The following is an 18951-nucleotide window of genomic DNA, read 5'->3' on the forward strand; positions in this document are numbered from 1 at the left end:
TTAATTTAAATGTTACATTGCCAAATTACATAAAATGCTAAACATTTATACTCTTCCCGCTAAAAAATCCGCTATCCGCTATTTCATATTTTTATCCGCTAAACCTGAAGCAATTCCGCTAAATCTAGCGGGAAAACCGCTAAAATGGCAACACTGCTTACTACTCTGAATTCAAAGACACAGTACTAACAACTTTACTGGGCATGCGCGTTAGTTTATAGGTCCGAAACTTGTGGCGCTGGGGATAATTCGGCAAGTGGACACTTGCCTAATTACCCCCAGATACACTCTGTATCTTACTTCTATATGGGTTAGTCTTAATTACGGTGTTTATCCCGTCCCTTTCAGCTGTTTTAAAATCGGAAAACGAGTTCCCGATTTTAAAACAATGGTAAGGGAGGGATAACACCCTAAAACTAACCATAGCGGGCTAAGCATATGCAGTAACGGCATGCCTGCTTGAAACTAACGGGAAGGGTACCAGCTTGTAAAGATTAGCTGGCTTGGGTTTAAAATTAATTAATTTAAATTAATACACCTTTGATGTAAAAAAAAATATATATATATATATATAACATATTTTTGAAGTTTAAATAAATAAATTTATTTAATAATAATGAGGTCACGTTTCTCGAAGTGGTCACGTTTTTCTTATCAGTAATTTATGTATATTGTTTGATTGTGTATTTGTTTCTCGCCTTAAAACACAATGAACATGTTAATAAAAACAGCAAAGTATTTTTCACTTTTTATGATTACGTTTATTATTACTGCTGGAAGTTGTGATAATATAAGGTCTGTTATGCTTGAGGAATCCAGAAAAGATATACCAATCGTTATAAATACTTGGGCATTTACGACTGCAACTATTAAAGGTATGAGAATTAGTGATGGCTCATTGATTGATTAGAACTCGGTGAGGGTCTAATGCCAATGAAAATATCGTAACAAACAAAACCACATGCAAAGCGATCAGATTCGAAGTCTGGCAGGACCGAATAACGCAATTATGTCATAAGGAAAATATATGTAATTTTACCATCTCTCTCTGTATGTATGTAATTTATTATTTCATTATTAGCAGTTAATGGGGTGATTTAATTGTTAGCAGTGGACATTGTTTAGTGTACTCGCGTGAATTATTATTATTATTATTAGCCATATGGTGCAAGGAAGCCGAGGCTTATGCTGCACCGGACAAAAAAAAAAAAAAAAAAAAAACCTAATTACCCTGAAAGAGAGAAGTAGAAAGGAATCACCAAGAAAGGGAAGAATGATTATATCCAGCTCAGGACCCTGAGTTTGCCAAGCCCATACGCACCAGATATGATCCCCTGGGGTGGAAAATTAGCGAATAAAATACACTGTTTCTGTGTGTTTTATTCGTTTTTATTATTTTTTTTTTTTCATTTATCTTCTGAATATTATTAATTATTATTATTAGCCATATGGTGCAAGGAAGCCTGAGGCTTATGCTGCACCAGCCAAAAAAAAAAAAAAAAAAATTTCTGAGTTACCCTGAGAGAGAGAGAACAAGAGTCTGAAGTAGAAGGAAATCGCCAAGAAAGGGAATAATGATGATATCCAGCTCAGGACCCTGGGTGTGCCAAGCCCATACAATTTCTTTTCAAATTATTTACAAATATTATTTTCAAATATACATGTTTTGTCAGTTTCAGTCTTGAGCAAGGGAATGCCAAATCCATTAGTGAAATGGGCAGATTTTTATTACCAGAAAACTCAGCCTGCAACAATAGTCAGTTTCTTATATGTTACTTATTTGTACTCGGCACTGCCGGCAAATTTATTTTCTTTTTCAATGGTGGATCACTGGCCACACTAACGTGATTGACCGATCAGTCTCCTTGAAACTCCTTGATCCATCAATGCCTTGAAGTTTCTTTCAGGACTGCTTGCGGCACCTCCGTAGCCAGGTGGGAAGGAGCAGCAGTGCGTAGCACACGCTTCTTGATTAGACCGGGGTTCGAGCCCGTCACCACCAAATACGGAGGATGCGGAAAGGTCAGGGAATGACCACCGCATATCCCGGAGCAATATGGCCTTAGTTGCTAATGCTCCTAAAACTAAAATAACAAATAACAAGCAGGACTGCTTGCACATATCATAACCTAGCCTGATTACTTGAATAGCAAGTTAAGTTTCCAAGTTATTTTTAAACATAGTGCTGTTACCACCATTCTTTTCATAACAACTACTACTACTACTACAAAAAAAAAAGTTGGTAAAGAGGACAAAACAATGCAGTAAATAGACTCAGTGTTATGAAGAACAGGATGACTAGATCTTTTGAGGCATTCATATCAAAAATATTTGATATGAAGAAAAGAAGGCTGAAAATTTTTAAACCATAAATTCTCAATTTTGGAGGTTTATAAGCAGTTAGACATATACAATTAAGACCTTGTAAAAATATAAATAGCATATAAAATTTTTGTAAAATTCAAACATTTCTTTTGAATGCCCTCTGCAAAAGTAATGCTATTATCAGGGCAATAATAATGGATGCTATAATCCCCATTGGGTATGTTATTATATAATATGTTTATATATATATATATATATATATATATAAATTATTTTAAAAGCATCAGAGCTTGTTGCTCATATCTATATAGTAGGATAAGACAAAAGTAGCTTCACGCATTTGGTGTTTTATCATTTTTAATTATATTTATATAGAAGAAATATTGTACTGAGAGAAAATTAGTACAACCTCAAAGTTGTAGTGGAAGTAACAGTTACAAATTTCGGTATGACTTCTAACAATAAGCAGCACACATCTAAATGATAAGCAACCTCTTGCTAAAGACAGTAACATGACTAGTGTAATGGTATCGATTGCTGCAACAATCCTTCAAGTCATTCACATCCCCATCTCTTCTGTCATATAGTATGATTGATGTCTTTTTTGAGGTTATGATAGGCATCATGTTGAGATCCAACCTTCCTAACATTTTGAGGGTGCAGTTCTAATATGATGTTTGCAGGCTGGCTGTTAGGTAGTCCACTGGACTGAACTAATTGGTAACCTCTGTAGGAGGCATCGAGATCAGCAAGTGTACAATCTTGCTGCCTCTCCTCTGCCAGATTGTGACTGGAGAGAGCCTGAATGAATAGTGTGTATGTGGGGGAGCATTGTTGAGGCCATGTTATGTCAAGGAGTTGAGTAATTCTTACCATGTGTATGCCATATCCAAAAATTTCATTACTTCATTCAGCATGCCCTCCCCACCTTTTCGTACTATTGAATACATCATGAATAGTCAAACTAATAGAGCAAACTTGTCTGTGAAAAGATCAAAACCTCCTAAATACTTTCTCATCCATTTCACAAATATATGTGATCTCAGTTCCAGTCTCAATCCCAGCCAGTCAGCATCCTTTGACTGCCCAACTTCAAACTCACAGAACCGACTTTTTCTTCTTCCTCATTTATTCCTTCAGTTTTTTGGGACAACCTCCTTTCACACATTCCCTAAAAATGATGATCTACAGAAATTTAAGTCTAATGTTAGAGTTTCTTCTTCTCAACCTTCAATTCATGCATGATACTAAGTATTATAGGTTCTAATACCATTTGGGGGTGTCATTAAAAAAAAAAAAAAAAAACTTAGTTGGGCGGGGCTTATATATCTGGTCCTTAACACTGGTCTTTCCCCACAAAAACAAACCCAGTAGTGTGATTTTTTTGGTAAGTAATCTAGCCACAGAAATGGACATATGCACCTACCCATCAACATGGAAAGTAGAGGTCCAAACAGCCATGAGTATCATTATAAAAGTTAAGAAGTGTGCCATTTTGTTGGAAGAGCACATTCTTAACAGGATCATCCTGAGTGCTTTGAGGGATCAGATAATCCAATGCAATATACAGGACTGATGATTATTTTTTTTTTGTGAAGACAAATGGGGCATACATCTTTTAACAACTTGCAGGACAAAACACTTTTAACTCTGGGACTGTATTGGATGTGTTCCAAAACCATGTTAGGATTTTCACTTCCCCACACTCACATTGTGTGTGCATTCAGTTTGCCTGTGTCATGAAACACAAAGCATTTAAGCAGCTGTCCATCTCTTGCCATCTTAATAAACATGCCCTTTCAGAATGTCCGACTCTGCCATCAGCTGTAATGGCAAGATCAGAGATAAATTTGCTGATGTACCATCTGCAAATTTAGTATTAGTAATGGCTAAATAATAAAACGAAACAAGCTTTTACATCATCAACTATTAAATAATGAAAATAAAATCATACCCACTTCATTTGCCCATCCCTCTTAATAATTTATCCAATCTTTTTGTTTCACAACTACATGTTAGTTTATTCCAATAATCAATTGCTTTCTAGCTTAAAAAAAAACAAAAAAACTGCACATATATCCTGCAACTTCCCTTTTCCATTTTAAATATTCTCTCTCCTTGCATGTATCTTCTGATGAAGAATAAAGATGCCATCAACATTTAGTTTACTTGACTCATTGAAATCCTTAAATGGTTCAATCAGTATTCTTGCAGATGCCTATTTTCCAAATGCAAGTCTTTCTCAATAAGAGTATTCTTCTTTGCCCCTCACTAATCTTGTTGCTCTTCCTCTGCACCTCTTTGAATAGATCTACCCCCTTCTTGAAATGTGGCTTCCAAACATGTATGCAATATCCAAGATGCTGCCTAACCATTGCCTTATACAACAGGATAATCACATCTTTGGCCAAACTGAAAAAAATTCCTGTATATCATTGACAGAGCCCCAGCAGCTGTCTTAGAAGCCTCTCTGCAGTGATCAGAGAACTACAATGTTACACTACACAATTGGTTCTAGGCCTCTTCATTCTCCATTAACTTTCAGTTTGCTGCCATCCAAATGGTAAGTTATTCTGGAAATATTGCTTCCCAAATGAAGTATCTTGCATTATAAACATTAAGCCTGAATTGCCATTTTTCATTCCATATGCTTGATTTGTCCAGGTGTTGTTGCAGTATCATATCCTGATTGCTATCATTAACCACCCTGTGCCCACCTTTGTATTATCAGATATTAAACTTGATGTGCCTGCAGTGGTATCATATAAATGTTAAAAAGCAATAAGGGGTCTAACACTGAATCCTGAGGGATCTCACTCATGACATTAATCTATGAAGAGCAGTGATCATTAATAAGCACTACTTCCTGCCACTCAGCCTTCCCTTTTTACACAGCATTTAAGTAACCAAGGGTAGACTGGCTGTAGTTAGCCCCAGCAGTTCCAAACAATTTTGGTCTTTTTTTTTTGCTGCAGTAATATTCTACGACTGATATTGGCCCCAGCTGCAGCCACTTCTTAACTGCCAAGTCCAATCCATCCCTGACAGTAATTTTCCCCACTGTGCTACACTGTTCTAGTTTGTGCAGCAATCATTCATGTGAAACATTATCAAAAACTTTACTGAAATCTAGGTATACCATGTTAAATTTATTTTTTTTGCATTCAGTTTCCTTTGTGACTACTTCAGTAGCTAATCAGATTTGTCAGAGAAAACCTAACAGATCCATACTCTGATTTACTCCTTTAATCACTGTTTCCAATATTTTCTCTGGTGCAGATGTCAAGCTTACAGGTCTGTAATTACTCATTTCACCTTTTGATCCCCTGCTGTGATTAGGAGAGCTATCTATGCATCCACAGTGTGCTCCCCCCACCCCGAATCCATGGATGCTCACATAATTGTGACTAATGGTTTTCTTACCTTTCTTGCTGCAGGTTTTAATATAATTGAATAGATTCCATTGTCTCTGGCTGCCTTTCTTTTACTTTTAGCTTCAGAAATTTCTCTTTCAGCTTCCTTTCAGTTATCATAAAATAATTTAGAATTTGATATACTTCTGTATCTCCCATCCCTAACACTGCTTCATATGTGAATGTAGATGCAAAATATTTATTGAGTTTGACAACAACCTGTATGAGATCATCAGTAGTTATGCCATTTATATCTGTTGAAACAATATTGGTCATCCCTTTTTTCCTATTGTTAATACTATATAAGGAAAGAAATTCTTGCTACTTTGCATTCTTAGCCAAAGCCTCCTTTTAATCTGCATTTGCATGCCCAGTCCTCTTAGTAACTTGATTGTGGACTAGTTTATACTTACTGTTGACTTCTACATCAGCTGATAATCATTAATCATCCCAATCATTTTTATTCTCTGCCACTAGTCACATCAGTTCATGTGACATCCATTTAGATCTAAACCTTGTACAATATCTTTTAGTTGGTATGAAAAGCTTAGTACTGTAGGTTCTACAATTACTTTCCTGAATACTTCCCATTTATTATTTACACTTGTGAACATCAGTTGGTCCTACTTAAAAGAATTTAATAACTGTCTATGACCAATGTAATCACTTTTGAAAAAGCAAAATGCTTTTCCATTACCCTGGACAGTAAGTTATATTTTTAACATTGCTAACATTGCATCTGACTGGTGCCACTTTTTTTTTATATGTAAATGGAATCAAATACTCCCATGTACCTTTTCCTTTGTTTTCATTTCAATATACTGTGAATTTACAAGACAGTAAATTTTTGTTTGGCATTTAACAGATGCTCAGCAAATAAAAGCATCTATCTTTTGTCTATGCAACTCCCATTCCCATGTGGTGTCTGTGAAATATCAGGCTGGTGTCTAATGTTGCCATAAAGCTTTGGTTTCACTGGCTAAACATGAACAGCTGCCTAAATTCACATTGCATCTGCCAGATGCTACACAAGCACCTGCGTTTCAAACTGGGGATCAGTTACCTTGAAAATTCAAACACTGATCCGGTCCCCTGGGTAAATATCTACCCAGATCAAATTACAACTAATAAATTCTATAATTTTTACTCTACTTACATAGCTGAAACTCGCTATAGTTGGAGCCAGAACTGTTTTCTTAAATTTTCCCACTTCAATTTTCAAAATCTTCTATTGAATTTCACGCAAATGACAAAAATGTGACATCAAGTGTGCATTTTTTTAGGCCTTTTTTCTAAATCCACCGTAATTAACCTATGGCTTATAAAACACGACACCTGATTTGTTTGTTTGTTTTGGAGGGGGAGTTTCTCTTTACAGAGCGAAATTGTTTTCATGGCGGAGGCTACGTCACACATGGGAAGGGGAGGAAGGTAAATAAACAAGACAGGGCAAGCTACTGTTAGTTGACATAATTAGCAATAAACGAAACAGCAGCAACGTTTTCGGAAGGAGAACAGATCGTATTTCCTTTCTTCAACGTGTATTGCTCCTACGAACAGAAGATCAAGGAAATTCATCTGTTGTAAACGGAAAAAACTGATAACACTGCAATGCGAATTTGATAAAAAAAAAAAAAAAAAAGTTTGCTTTATTGTAATTATTTTTAGTAAACAATATCGGAACAGCAGTTTCCTGGGTTTGATCTTGTAACTAAATTTCGAGAAAGTATTTCTATTTATAGTTGCGTTATAAACTTCAAAAACTAGTACATCAAAGGAAAGAAAACAAAACGCATCCACTAGGAATAACGTTTCTTTCTTGAAATGTGTATTGTTCACAAAACTGCAATATTTGTAACAATACAAAGCTAATAGATTACGACTAACGGCTGCTCAAAAAGTATTGTTAGAAGATATTTGCTTGTTACGTTTTGATGTCATCGCAAAGGGAGAAATTCAGTTTTAGTACAGAAGCCGAATAAATTCACTATTCAATATCTTACAAAAATATTTTATTTTTGTAAGATTTGAAAATCTTACAAAAATAAAATATTTTTTTATAAAGACGTTGGAAGTTAGTTTTCCTTTGGATTCTTGCCGTTAGTAGGATAAAATGGCAATATCCGCAGTTTCAGCAATAAGAATTATTCAGTAAGAATTATAAAATTAGTGGGTAGTAGAAACGAAAACAGAGCCATTAGCATTAACTAACGTTAAAGCAGGGAATAGACAGAGAATACTACGGCAAACACAGCAGGGGGTTTGGTGAAATAAACAACTTAAGGTTTATGAGGGGTCACACACCGGAAACGTATTCTGAACAGCACACACTAGTTTCTAAAAATAGACGCTATGGTATCCAGTGTCACGTTTTGTGGTTTTTTTGAGTGCAATAGGGACAAGCTGTTATGAGACAGGAAGAGTTGTTTTGGAGTATTCGGCCGACATCAAAGAACACAACAGATGTCAACAGGTTGTAAAAAAGGGGTAAGTGAATCACGTGCTACGGGGGTAGGCTGAACTAGGCCTTCCAACAAATGAAAAGAGAAAAATGAAAAAGAAAGAAGAAGATTGGTAGAAAACACTTTTGGAGAGGTGTGGCGAACTCCGGAGCAAATTGTGGATGGATATGGACACAAGGGAAAAAGAAAGAGGAGTGAAAAAAAGAAAGAACGAGGGGAGAACTTTTTGAGCGGTGCTAGTGAAAGGGTGAGTCGGGAAGAGTTGATTGAAAGATGATGAAGAAATAGCCGACGAAAAAAGTCGAAGTGGGGTTATCAGTAATGTAATGAGTGAGAAATTAGGAGATGAACGGGAAAGGGGTAGTTAAAGGAAGTTCTGCAAACAGTGAGAATGAGAGAAGAAGATTCCCTTAGAAAACCCAGTCCACCGAGGAAGGCGATAATATCCTGAAATAGTCTTGAAAGGCAAAGTAGCAGATCCTGAAAGCGGAGTAGCAGTTGCAAATGCCGTATGATAATGCCCTGGATAGCGGAAGATAGCAGCTCTGGATAAGGATAGGATAGAAGGCCCTTATGAAGACACCTGATCACAGAATTTAAGTAAGTGAAAGTTATTTTGAGAATTCTGTAAGTTAACTGCTAGAGAAAGGACTGTAGTGCGATATTTGGGGAATTCAATGATAAGAGAAAGTTATTTCGAGAATACTGTAAGTTAAATACTAGTGAAAGGACTGTAATACGATAATGGGGAATTTAATGATAAAGATAAGATTAGATGGGTGAACCAAATAGTAGTAAAATCTACTCTAAGGCAATTATGGTTGGTTTAGGCAGTAATTTAGAATAAGGAGGATAGTATTGAAGATGAGAAAGTGAACGGAAGGAATTGTAGTAAGAATAGAAATATTAAATGTGTGGAGATAAAATTTATGTATATTGCCAAACCTTAAAAGTGTGTTCGAATGCAACATTGTACTTTGGTCAAATCATGTTTTGTAACTGACACTGGTTAAAGATATCAATGATATATTTAACTTTAATGATAAAAAGTGTTATTGACACCTATGAGGTATGATTGATTGTGTTGTAATAGGAGCAGAAATAAGGTGAGCGTATAAAGAGTGTAACTATTTAACCTGTGTATGCGTAATGAGAAGGGTGAGATAACAAAAATTTGTAAAAGAGCCTGTTAGATAGGAAGAAACTGGATATGTTGTAAGTACCTTGGTGTTGAAACAGTGTAATTCTATTCTTAATGAGATTTGTTATGATTTAACTGTAAATATGCATAATAAACTTGTTTTTATATATAACATTTGTGTAATTATTTGTTGTGCTGGACACAAGCTCATCCGAAGGGAATAATAATATACATCTAGAAGTCCCCCCCCCCAAACCTGAAGTCTTCTGTGAAGTTGAAAGTGAGACACGCAAGTGGGGAGTAATAAATAGGGGAATAAATCTAAATATAAATTATATATATATACCACATGTAACCCCCCCCCCCCCACACAGATTTATTTATTTTTCTTTTCTTTATTTTCTAAATCAAATTATTCTTTTCTTTATTTTTATTAAATTATTATTTTTCTTATTTATTTAATTTGTTCTTCACGCGCTGCCTTGAGTTCCCACTCTAGCATAGCCAATTTATTTACTTATTTTATTTTTATTTCTATTTTTATTTTATTTTATTATTTTTATTCCTTTTTTTTTCACGCGCTCTGCTTCCAGTTCCCACTCTAGTGCAGCCAATTTATTTATTTATTTTATTATATTATTTTTATTCCTTTTTTTTTTTTTTTTCGCCCGCTCTGCCTTGAGTTCCCACTCTAGTGCAGCCAATTTATTCACATTGTTTTTTTTTCCTCATTTTTTTCCTTCTTATTATTTATTATTATTTTTTATCATTATTATTTAATATATATATATATATATATATATATATATATATATATATTATTAATTTATTTATTATTATTTTACTTTTTTTTCTTCCCTAACTGCACCACGGGTGGTGTTTTTTTTTTTTTTTTTGGGCTCTTCTGTCTTTATCTCCTCCCTCTGGAATGGGCCCCCCAGAGGAATCTGATCCACCTTCTGGCAACACTAGGTGGGTCAGAGTCTCTCTTGAGACAGTACCCAGAACCATCTGTCCAGGTGACTGATGTTTCTGGGTAGCCAAGAGGCCAGAACATAACAACAGAACACACACACATAAAACACACAAACGTACGTCACACACATATCTGGCCCATTTGTAGTGATACTGTTCTTCACAGAGACACGAGGCGGAGTTGAACAAACGTTCTAGGTGCCGCCCTTACATATACACATGTCCAGAGGGATTTTTGCAAAATATTGTTCCTGAAAACAATTACTGTACAAAAAACGAAAATCGGCTTCACCGTAGGACGCCTAAGTCCTACGGTGAAGCTGAGACTTAGGTGTCCTAGGATGAAGCTGACTTATTAGCATCTGTTGTGAAACTGAATGCAATAAAGAAATAGATTTATTAGAACTTCCATATCCGCGATGAAACTGACTAATTAAAACCTCAGCATCTGAGATGAAAGTTACAGCTCTGAACCTTTGACAATCTCCCGGCCTTCTCCTCACCAAAAAATTACTTTTACTCACTCTCTCTTGTCTGACTGGAAAGAGTGAATTCCCTCCCATAAGGAGTTTTCTCCTTCAAGTGAATGAAGGAAACTGGAAATTTCAGGAAGATGAACCCTGTTTTCCTTAATTCGGTGAACATTTTCTCTGTCAGTGCAAGAGAAGAGAAATTACATTTGCAGCTCAGAATGGAATTCAAGCATCGAAACATATGACACTTTGTGCTGAATTTTTCGGGCGTGTGTGTGATGAAAAAAATTTGATGGTATGAGGAAATATCGAAGTATTCAGTAACAATTACTTACAATACGAGTAACGGATTATTCTCGCAATCCGTTACTCGTAGCCAATTTTTTTTTTTCGTTTGCACACCAAGTGAGATACGTGCGAAGTTCCTTGGACATCACTTTTCGAAGTTTATAACGCAGCTATGAATAGAAATATTTTCTTGAAATTTCGTAAGATCAGATATACATCCATGAAACTGCTGTTCCAATTTAGTCCTCTAAAAACAATTACAATAAAGCGAACTTTTTTTTTTTTATGAAATGCGCATTGTGGTGATTAGTTTTTTTCTTTTGTTTTCCTTCCGTTTCCAGTATGGCTTCCAATAACAAGGGGGCACCGTATATTGGAGTATGGCCCATTTTTATTTTCTCCTTGGATCACGTTGGTAACGCTAATGACGTAAGCTCAATCAGTCAATTATCTCTCCGCTTGTGTTGATTCGTTTTAGCCAGAGGCGTCCAGATGACGCGCGAATTTTTGAACTAATGAAGTAACGCGTTTTATTTTCAAAGCTTGGATCTTGTTTTGCCGACATCAAAATTTAATAAATTGAAATGTGATCTTACATTTTTGCTGTTTTAGAGTGAATTAATAGTTTTTGCTCAGCGCTAAAGGTAGGAAATCAAAGAAAAAAATTCTGTTTATGTATATTGCGAGTTTCAATTTTGTAAATTGAGTAGAAATTATGGAAATTACTTGTTTTTTTCAGGAGGGGCAACTTTCAAGTTAGGGTTAAAAGTAGGGTTAAAAAAGAGGTGGATCGATTCGGGGTATGATAAACACTTTCTTCATTGTTAGTTACTCTCATTTATTTTAATTTGATATTTTTTAATTGAGTTTATCAAATCATAATTAATAGATCACTGTTTTCAATTCAGTAAAAAAGCTAAAAATTAATTTTTTATAACTAAAACAAAAGGGTATTGCACATGAGCATTCTTGTTAAAGGTTAAAAAAGGTCGAAACTTCTTTAATCCAAGGTTAAAGAAATTTCATGTCAGTATACTGTGATACAGTTTTAGATGCTACTTTTTTTTATGGTATGCTAAGACCTGGCCTGATACGTTGATTTTTGCACACTTTAGATGACATTCCTTGCTTCCTCAATAGTTTCCTCTCTTATGGTAAGCCTGCTGGTATTCTTACATTAGTACACAGAACACCTGGTAGCTACAAAAGTGTTATGCCAATTGTAAATTGATGAACAGAATTCGTCAAACCATGTACAAAATTAAATCACTGTCTGCAATTTAAGCAGAAATGTGATGTGGCAAATTCAGCAATCAGTAACAAATGGGTATGAAAACTCCAACTGTAACTCTGTATTTTTATCACTGTCACCATATACTGACTATAGCAAACACATTTGCAAACTTTTAAGTTGTGGAGCTACTTTTGATTTATCATGGATAATTAGTCTGTAGAGTGTGGTCATGGGTTCATTTCCATGTCATGCAAGTTCAAAAACTGGTAATAACTTATGGGAGAAACTCAGCTGCCTCCACTTGAAATTGGCTAACTACAGCCTCAGTGAAGGGGACTTCAGAAATTTCCTTTAATAATAAATCTGATTCAAACAAAACTCTCTCCAGATTAATGGTATATGCGGATGTGTTGTATCAATTTAGTTGCAACAGAGGACTAGGCATATATATCTGAATGGATTTTTTAATGGGTGCTTATTTAGTTAGAGGTGTTATGGAATTTTTGTATTTAATGTTAAATTTGGCCTAAATATATTAATCTTTCAGTTTTACAGTTTCTAACTTAAAATTTTCTTTAATCAACTTTCTCCCCCCCCCCCCGTGGAAAAGTTATTTTTCCCATTATTGGTTAATATATAAAATAACAAATTATATAAAATAACAAAATATATTAAAGGAGGCAGCAAACCCTTAGACATAATTATGATAGCTTCTTTGGACTCAGGGGAGGTACCCATGGACTGGAGATGTGCAAATATGACCCCAATTCACAAAGAAGGATCAAAGGGCAACACAAGTAATTATAGACCTGTTAGTTTAACTTCTGTTCCAGGAAAATTAATGGATGCACTGGTTAAAGAAGCACTGCAGGATCATCTAGACAAGACATCAGTTATAGCTCAGACACAGCATGGTTTTGTTAGGGTAAAGTCTTGCCTGACCAATTTGATTAGATACTATGATGTGGTCACAAAGGATGCAGGGAATAACTTTTGATATCATATATTTGGATCTTAGAAAGACTTTTGATACTGTTGCACGTGGAAGACTGCTGCACAAATTGGAGCAGTGTGGCATTGGAGGCAAATTGCTGCTAGGGATACAGGGATAGTTGAGTGGGAGAAGACAGAGAGTGGTAATCAATGGACACTGCTCATCTTGGACTAATGTTATTAGTGGAGTCCCTCAGGGTTCAGTATTGGGTCCATTGTTGTTTTCTGTATTTATAAATGATATTGATATTGATGATGGTATATCAAGCTTAATGTCCAAGTTTGCAGATGATACGAAGGTTGGCAGGGTTGTTAAGGACACTAATGACATTACGCTGCTGCAACAGGATCTAGAAAAGTTGAACAGATAGGCTGAGAGGTGGCAAATGAAGTTTAACATTGACAAATGTAAACTACTACATATGGGAAGCAGCAACCCCAGAGTGATGTATTAGTATTAGTAGAGGCATATGATGCAAGAAAGCAAGATTATGCAGTATCAGCCAAAAAAAAACCCACTTCCACTTCACCCCTCTGTTCGTTCAAAATACCTGTCCAGCTGAGCCTTAAATTTATTTAGGTTATCAACTTCCACAACAAGGGATGGAAGTCTGTTCCACCAACCAACTACCTGCTGGCTAAACGCAAATTTCCGCACGTCTATCCTACATCTGTCTTTCCTCAATTTGAATTTATGCCCTCTCAGGTGATTATTCTGAGCAAGAGGAAGAATCCCATCGGCATTGAGCATGCTCAAACCATTCAAGGCTTTATACACCTCTATCAGATCACCTCGCCGGTGCCTAGTCTCCAGACACTGTAATTTCCAAAACTTAAGCCTTTCTAAGTAAGAGCAACCCTTTGTTCCATTCACTAATCTTGTTGCCCTTCTTTGTGCTCATTCCAGCAGCTCTACATCCTTCTTGAAATGAGGCCTCCAGACCTGTATACAGTACTCAAGGTGTGGCCTGACCATTGCCTTATACAAGGGAATAATCATCTGATCCCTGCTAGAAAAATTCCTGTATATCATTGACAAGACACAATGAGCTACTCTTGCAGCCTGTCTGCACTACGCAGAAAACTTCATATCTGTCTGCACAATTACCCCCAGGTCCTTTTCATACTCTACCACTGTCAGTGTAGTTCCACAGAGTTGATACGTTGCTCTGGGCTTGCTGTTTCTCATATGTAGTACTTTACATTTGTCAATGTTAAACTTCATTTATCACCTCTCAGCCCATCTGCTCAACCTTTGCAGATCCTGTTGCAGCAGCATAACATCAGTAGTGTCCTTAACAACCCTGCCAACCTTTGTATCATCTGCAAACTTGAACATTAAGATTGATATACCATCATCAATGTCATTTATAAATACAGAAAACAATAATGGACCCAACAATGAACCCTGAGGGACTCCACTAATAACATTAGTCCACGATGAGCAGTGTCCATTGATTACTACTCTTTGTATTTTCCCCTCAACCATCCCTTTATTCATAGCAGCAATTTGCCTCCAATGCCACACTGCTCCAATTTGTGCAGCAGTCTTCCATGTGCAACAGTATCAAAAGCCTTTCTAAGATCCAAATATATAATATCAAAGTTATTCCCTCCATCCAGTTCTTTTGTGACTGCATCATAGTATCCAATCAAATTGGTCAGGCTGGACTTTCCCATAATAAAACCATGCTGTGTCTGAGCTATAACTGAAGTCTTGTCTAGATGATCCTGCAATGCTTCTTTAATCAGTGCCTCCATTAATTTTCCTGGAACAGAAGTTAAACTGACAGGTCTATAATTACTTGTGTCAGCCTTTGATCCTCCTTTGTGAATTGGGGTCACACTTGCACATCTCCAGTCTATGGGTACCTCTCCTGAGTCCAAGGAAGCTCTCATAATTATGGCTAAGGGTTTGCTTACTTCCTTTGCTGCATCCTTTAATATAACTGGATAGATCCCATCCACCCCAGGTGCCTTTCTTGTGTTTATCTTCAACAATTTCTCCTCCACTTTACTCTCAGTTATTACAAGATTATCTAGCTTACTGCCAGAGTTGAATACACCTCTGGCATTCCCCTCCCTGAATAACTCCTCTTGTGTGAATGTCGATGCAAAATACTCATTTAGTTTGTTAGTCCCCTGAACAGCATCATCAACAGTTGAACCTTCGATATCCAGGGGACCAATCTGATTCATCCCCTTCCTTCTAGAGTTTACATACATAAAGAACTCTTTGCTGTTTTTCTTTGCATCCTTTGCCAAAGATTTCTCGTAATCTGCCTTCGCCTGCCTAACCTCCTTTGTAACTTGGTTACAGACCAGCTTATATCTATCATAGACTTCTGTGTCACATGTCAATTTATATGTATCCCATGCATTTTTCTTCTCTGCCATCTGTCTCATTAGTTCATCTGACATCCATTTAGGCCTAAACCTTGAACAATGTTTCTTAGTTGGTATATAAAGCCTAGTAGCTTCCAAGATAAGTTCTTTGAATGCTTCCCATTTTGAATTTGCTGTTGGTAACATCATCAGTTACCATATGGAATTTAAATATTGTCTCAGACCATCGTAGTCGCCTTTACGAAAGCAAAAACCCTTCCCTTTACCCCTTATGGTAGTTACCTCTTTGAGTAAATCCCACTTCAGCACACTGTGATCACTGCCACCTAGTGGTTCCTTTATCTGCAGATTCTTAATGCATGAAGAATCACTACTGATAATCAGATCAAGAGTATTACTCCCTCTAGTTGCCTCCCAAACATGCTGATGTAGAAAACAATCATCCTATAAATCCACAAAAGCCTTGCTAGTGTGTGAGTGACCAATCCACAAATTCCAGTCAATATCTGGGAAATTAAAATTCCCCATTATAAGACTCTCTGATTTACTGGCCCACTCTATTTCCCTGTACAGTTTTTATTATACTCATCAGGCCTATAACACACTCCTACTCTCAATTTTGATTTCCTAGTGCTTATGTCACGCCAAACTGACTCGACACTGCAATGTCCACTTGCTGCACTTCCTTGGTTTTTATGTGTTTCTTAACTAATTGCATAACCCCTCCTCCCTTCCTGTACACATTGTACTCCCCAAATTCCAGTTCTGCATTCCTTATATCTCTGTGACACCACTTCTCTGATATCCCAACAATATTCACCTTTGATGTTTTGACCAACACTTCAAATTCATCACATTTATTTACCAAACTCCTAGCATTGGTGTACACACAAATATACATGCACCTGTTCCTATTCTTAGCTACCCTAATACAACCCATGCGTTTCCTTTTATCGCAATGACTCCCGGCAGTCTCTGAAATCCCCTGCATCTTGTTTTCCAGGCTGCTGCTCATTCCAATAGAAGCAGTGCAAGAATCACTTTCACCTCTGCCAGCGGCTACTGTTAATCTGTTAGTCTGTGTATCCCCCTAAGCTAGCAGTTTTCCCACCCACCTAACATTGCCTCGATAGCATCAGAAAATATTCTTGCACCCTTTCTATTTAAGTGTATCCCATTCCTGTAGAAGCAGTCTCTCCTATTAACAAGCACAGACCAGGCTGAGAAAAATTCTACCCCTTGAGCCTTGCACAAGCTCTCCAGGGCCGAATTGATCAACGAAGTTCTCATCATATACACCCTCCTATTGTGTCTGGGCAGAATTGCAGACACTTTCAAATTGAACCCTAATTCATGGCTTTTTTTCAACAGTGACCTGTACTTGTTAAGTAAGCCCACCTACTCTTAATATCATTTGTGCCAATGTGTTCAACAATGTCACCTTTTGTGTCCTTAAAAGCTGATATCTGCTCTACAACGTCAACCTTTGCCCCTGGTAGACAAACCATAGTCCTGTTCCACCTATCCTTTTTACATACCATGTTCCCCGTTTCCCTGACAAATAGAGTCACCGACAACTACTAGTTTCTGTGGGACCAGCACATTCTGCCTTGGGGGTTTCATGACGATCAGGTGCAAACTATGGCGTTGATGTGGGCAGCTGAGTGCTTGATGAGCCCTCAATTTCAAGGGCATCCACCTTGTCCTTCAAGCTCTCATATAGGCCCATAACAACACTGAGTTGTCACCTGATTTCCTCACACTCCTTGCATCGCACACACATAAAGACATTCCCCTTATCAATATCATGTCCCATACCTGATTGCTCCACAAACATCAAACAAGCAGTGCATTTTAAAAGGCTGTGATTCAGAGGGCAACTGCCTCCCCCTCAGTTCTCCCCTGAGCCACAGCACTCCCATTAGGTTGAGCCTTTTGCTTTGCTTCTCTGGTCTGAGTCATGATCTAAACTTATATCTCAATGCAGTTATAACACTATATATATATGTATATATATACAGGGTGATTCACTACCAGTGCGATATACTTGCAGCAGGTGTAGGGGCACAAAGACCAATCGGAATCGCTTAGCAATCGGAATCACTTAGCATTGCAGGATCCGAAATGCCTTCGTCATGCAGTAGAGGACGTTGAACGGGAGGTCGCTTGAGCAGTGATCCCACCGGAAGTCAGCATTTGCGAACCGTTTCTGTTGAAGAAACGAAGTAGCAAAAGTCCTCCGGAGTGGATAATCCGCAAGCTCCAACGATTGGATGCGTTGCAGATGGTATGAACTCATTTGGTTTGTTGACATTATCCTCCATATAGTGGATTGGGAAATACCCAATCGTTGGCCTATCGCTCGAGTACTCATACTCGGTTTGCCTTCTGCAAGACCTAGGACATTCTCCTCATTGTCTGGCGTCCTCGTCGTTCGCTCTCAAACAACCAGTCTCACATAACCTTCTGTGCACACGTTCGAAAATCGTATGATGAGGAGCACGCCTGTGCGGGAAACGTTCCTGGTACAAGTGCAGAGTGGCTCGCCCATTACAGTCCGCAGCTCCATACACGAGGTGCATGTCAGCCACTTTAATGTTTGAATACCCGTCCATCCTACTGCCTCGGGAACCGGTTCGCAAATGCTGACTTCCAGCGGGATCGCTGTTCACACGACCTCCCATTCAACGTCCTCTACTGCATGACGAAGGCATTTCGGACCCTGCAATGCTATGTGATTCCGATTCGTTTTTGTGCCCCTACACCTCCTGCAAGTTTGTCGCACTGGTAGTGAATCCCTCTGTATATATATATATATATATTTTTTTTTTTTTTTTCTCAGTATCGAGTATTATCTCTGAGTTTCGTTTTATAACTTCCGTATCAAGTTATTTACCCAGAGGACCGTTTCCAGGAATAATAATGTTACGTTTGTAAAATCTAAGTCATTATATGTATTTTGTTAAAAAAGTACAATTTAATTGATAATGAAGTTTAACAAGATTAATAAATTTTACTGAGTAATCAATAATACTATATACTATACTAAGCTAATGCTCTCTAGTACCGGAAATAATGTTGTATTATATAACAATGGCAAACGGTAAATCTACGGACACTAAGGTAAAATGACAAAACAAATTGTTCAAATTGAAAATTAAATATGAAATTTGGCAATTCTTTTGTCTGACAAAGTTGCATAAATGTTGGCTGAATATCTGAAGTAAATGCACATTCCAGCTCCACCTCTAAATTGACATCAACAATTCTATATGTATTTTGACTTGATGAATCCTATCAT

At 37.1% G+C, this 18951-nt stretch overlaps 1 protein-coding gene across 2 annotated transcripts in view; it reads left to right on the forward strand.

Annotated features, from left to right (window-relative positions):
• The first annotated feature begins 230 nt into the window (after nucleotides 1–230).
• Nucleotides 231–18951, forward strand: part of LOC150077311 (N(4)-(Beta-N-acetylglucosaminyl)-L-asparaginase) — a 182294-nt gene continuing 163573 nt past the window's right edge. Inside the window, exon 1 of one of the 2 annotated variants that reach the window (XM_090386107.1) lies at nucleotides 231–310. In XM_090386107.1, the coding sequence (XP_090242233.1) occupies nucleotides 307–310 (4 nt within the window). In that variant the 5' untranslated portion in view covers nucleotides 231–306. Of the gene's footprint in view, nucleotides 311–741; nucleotides 876–18951 lie in introns of those variants that run through there. The other variant, XM_090386106.1, reaches the window with a different exon arrangement.

The sequence above is a fragment of the Mastigoproctus giganteus genome, chromosome 12 (genome assembly GCF_048544385.1).
Source record: "Mastigoproctus giganteus isolate SK-2022 chromosome 12, ASM4854438v1, whole genome shotgun sequence".
Classification (NCBI taxonomy): Eukaryota; Metazoa; Arthropoda; class Arachnida; order Uropygi; family Thelyphonidae; genus Mastigoproctus; species Mastigoproctus giganteus.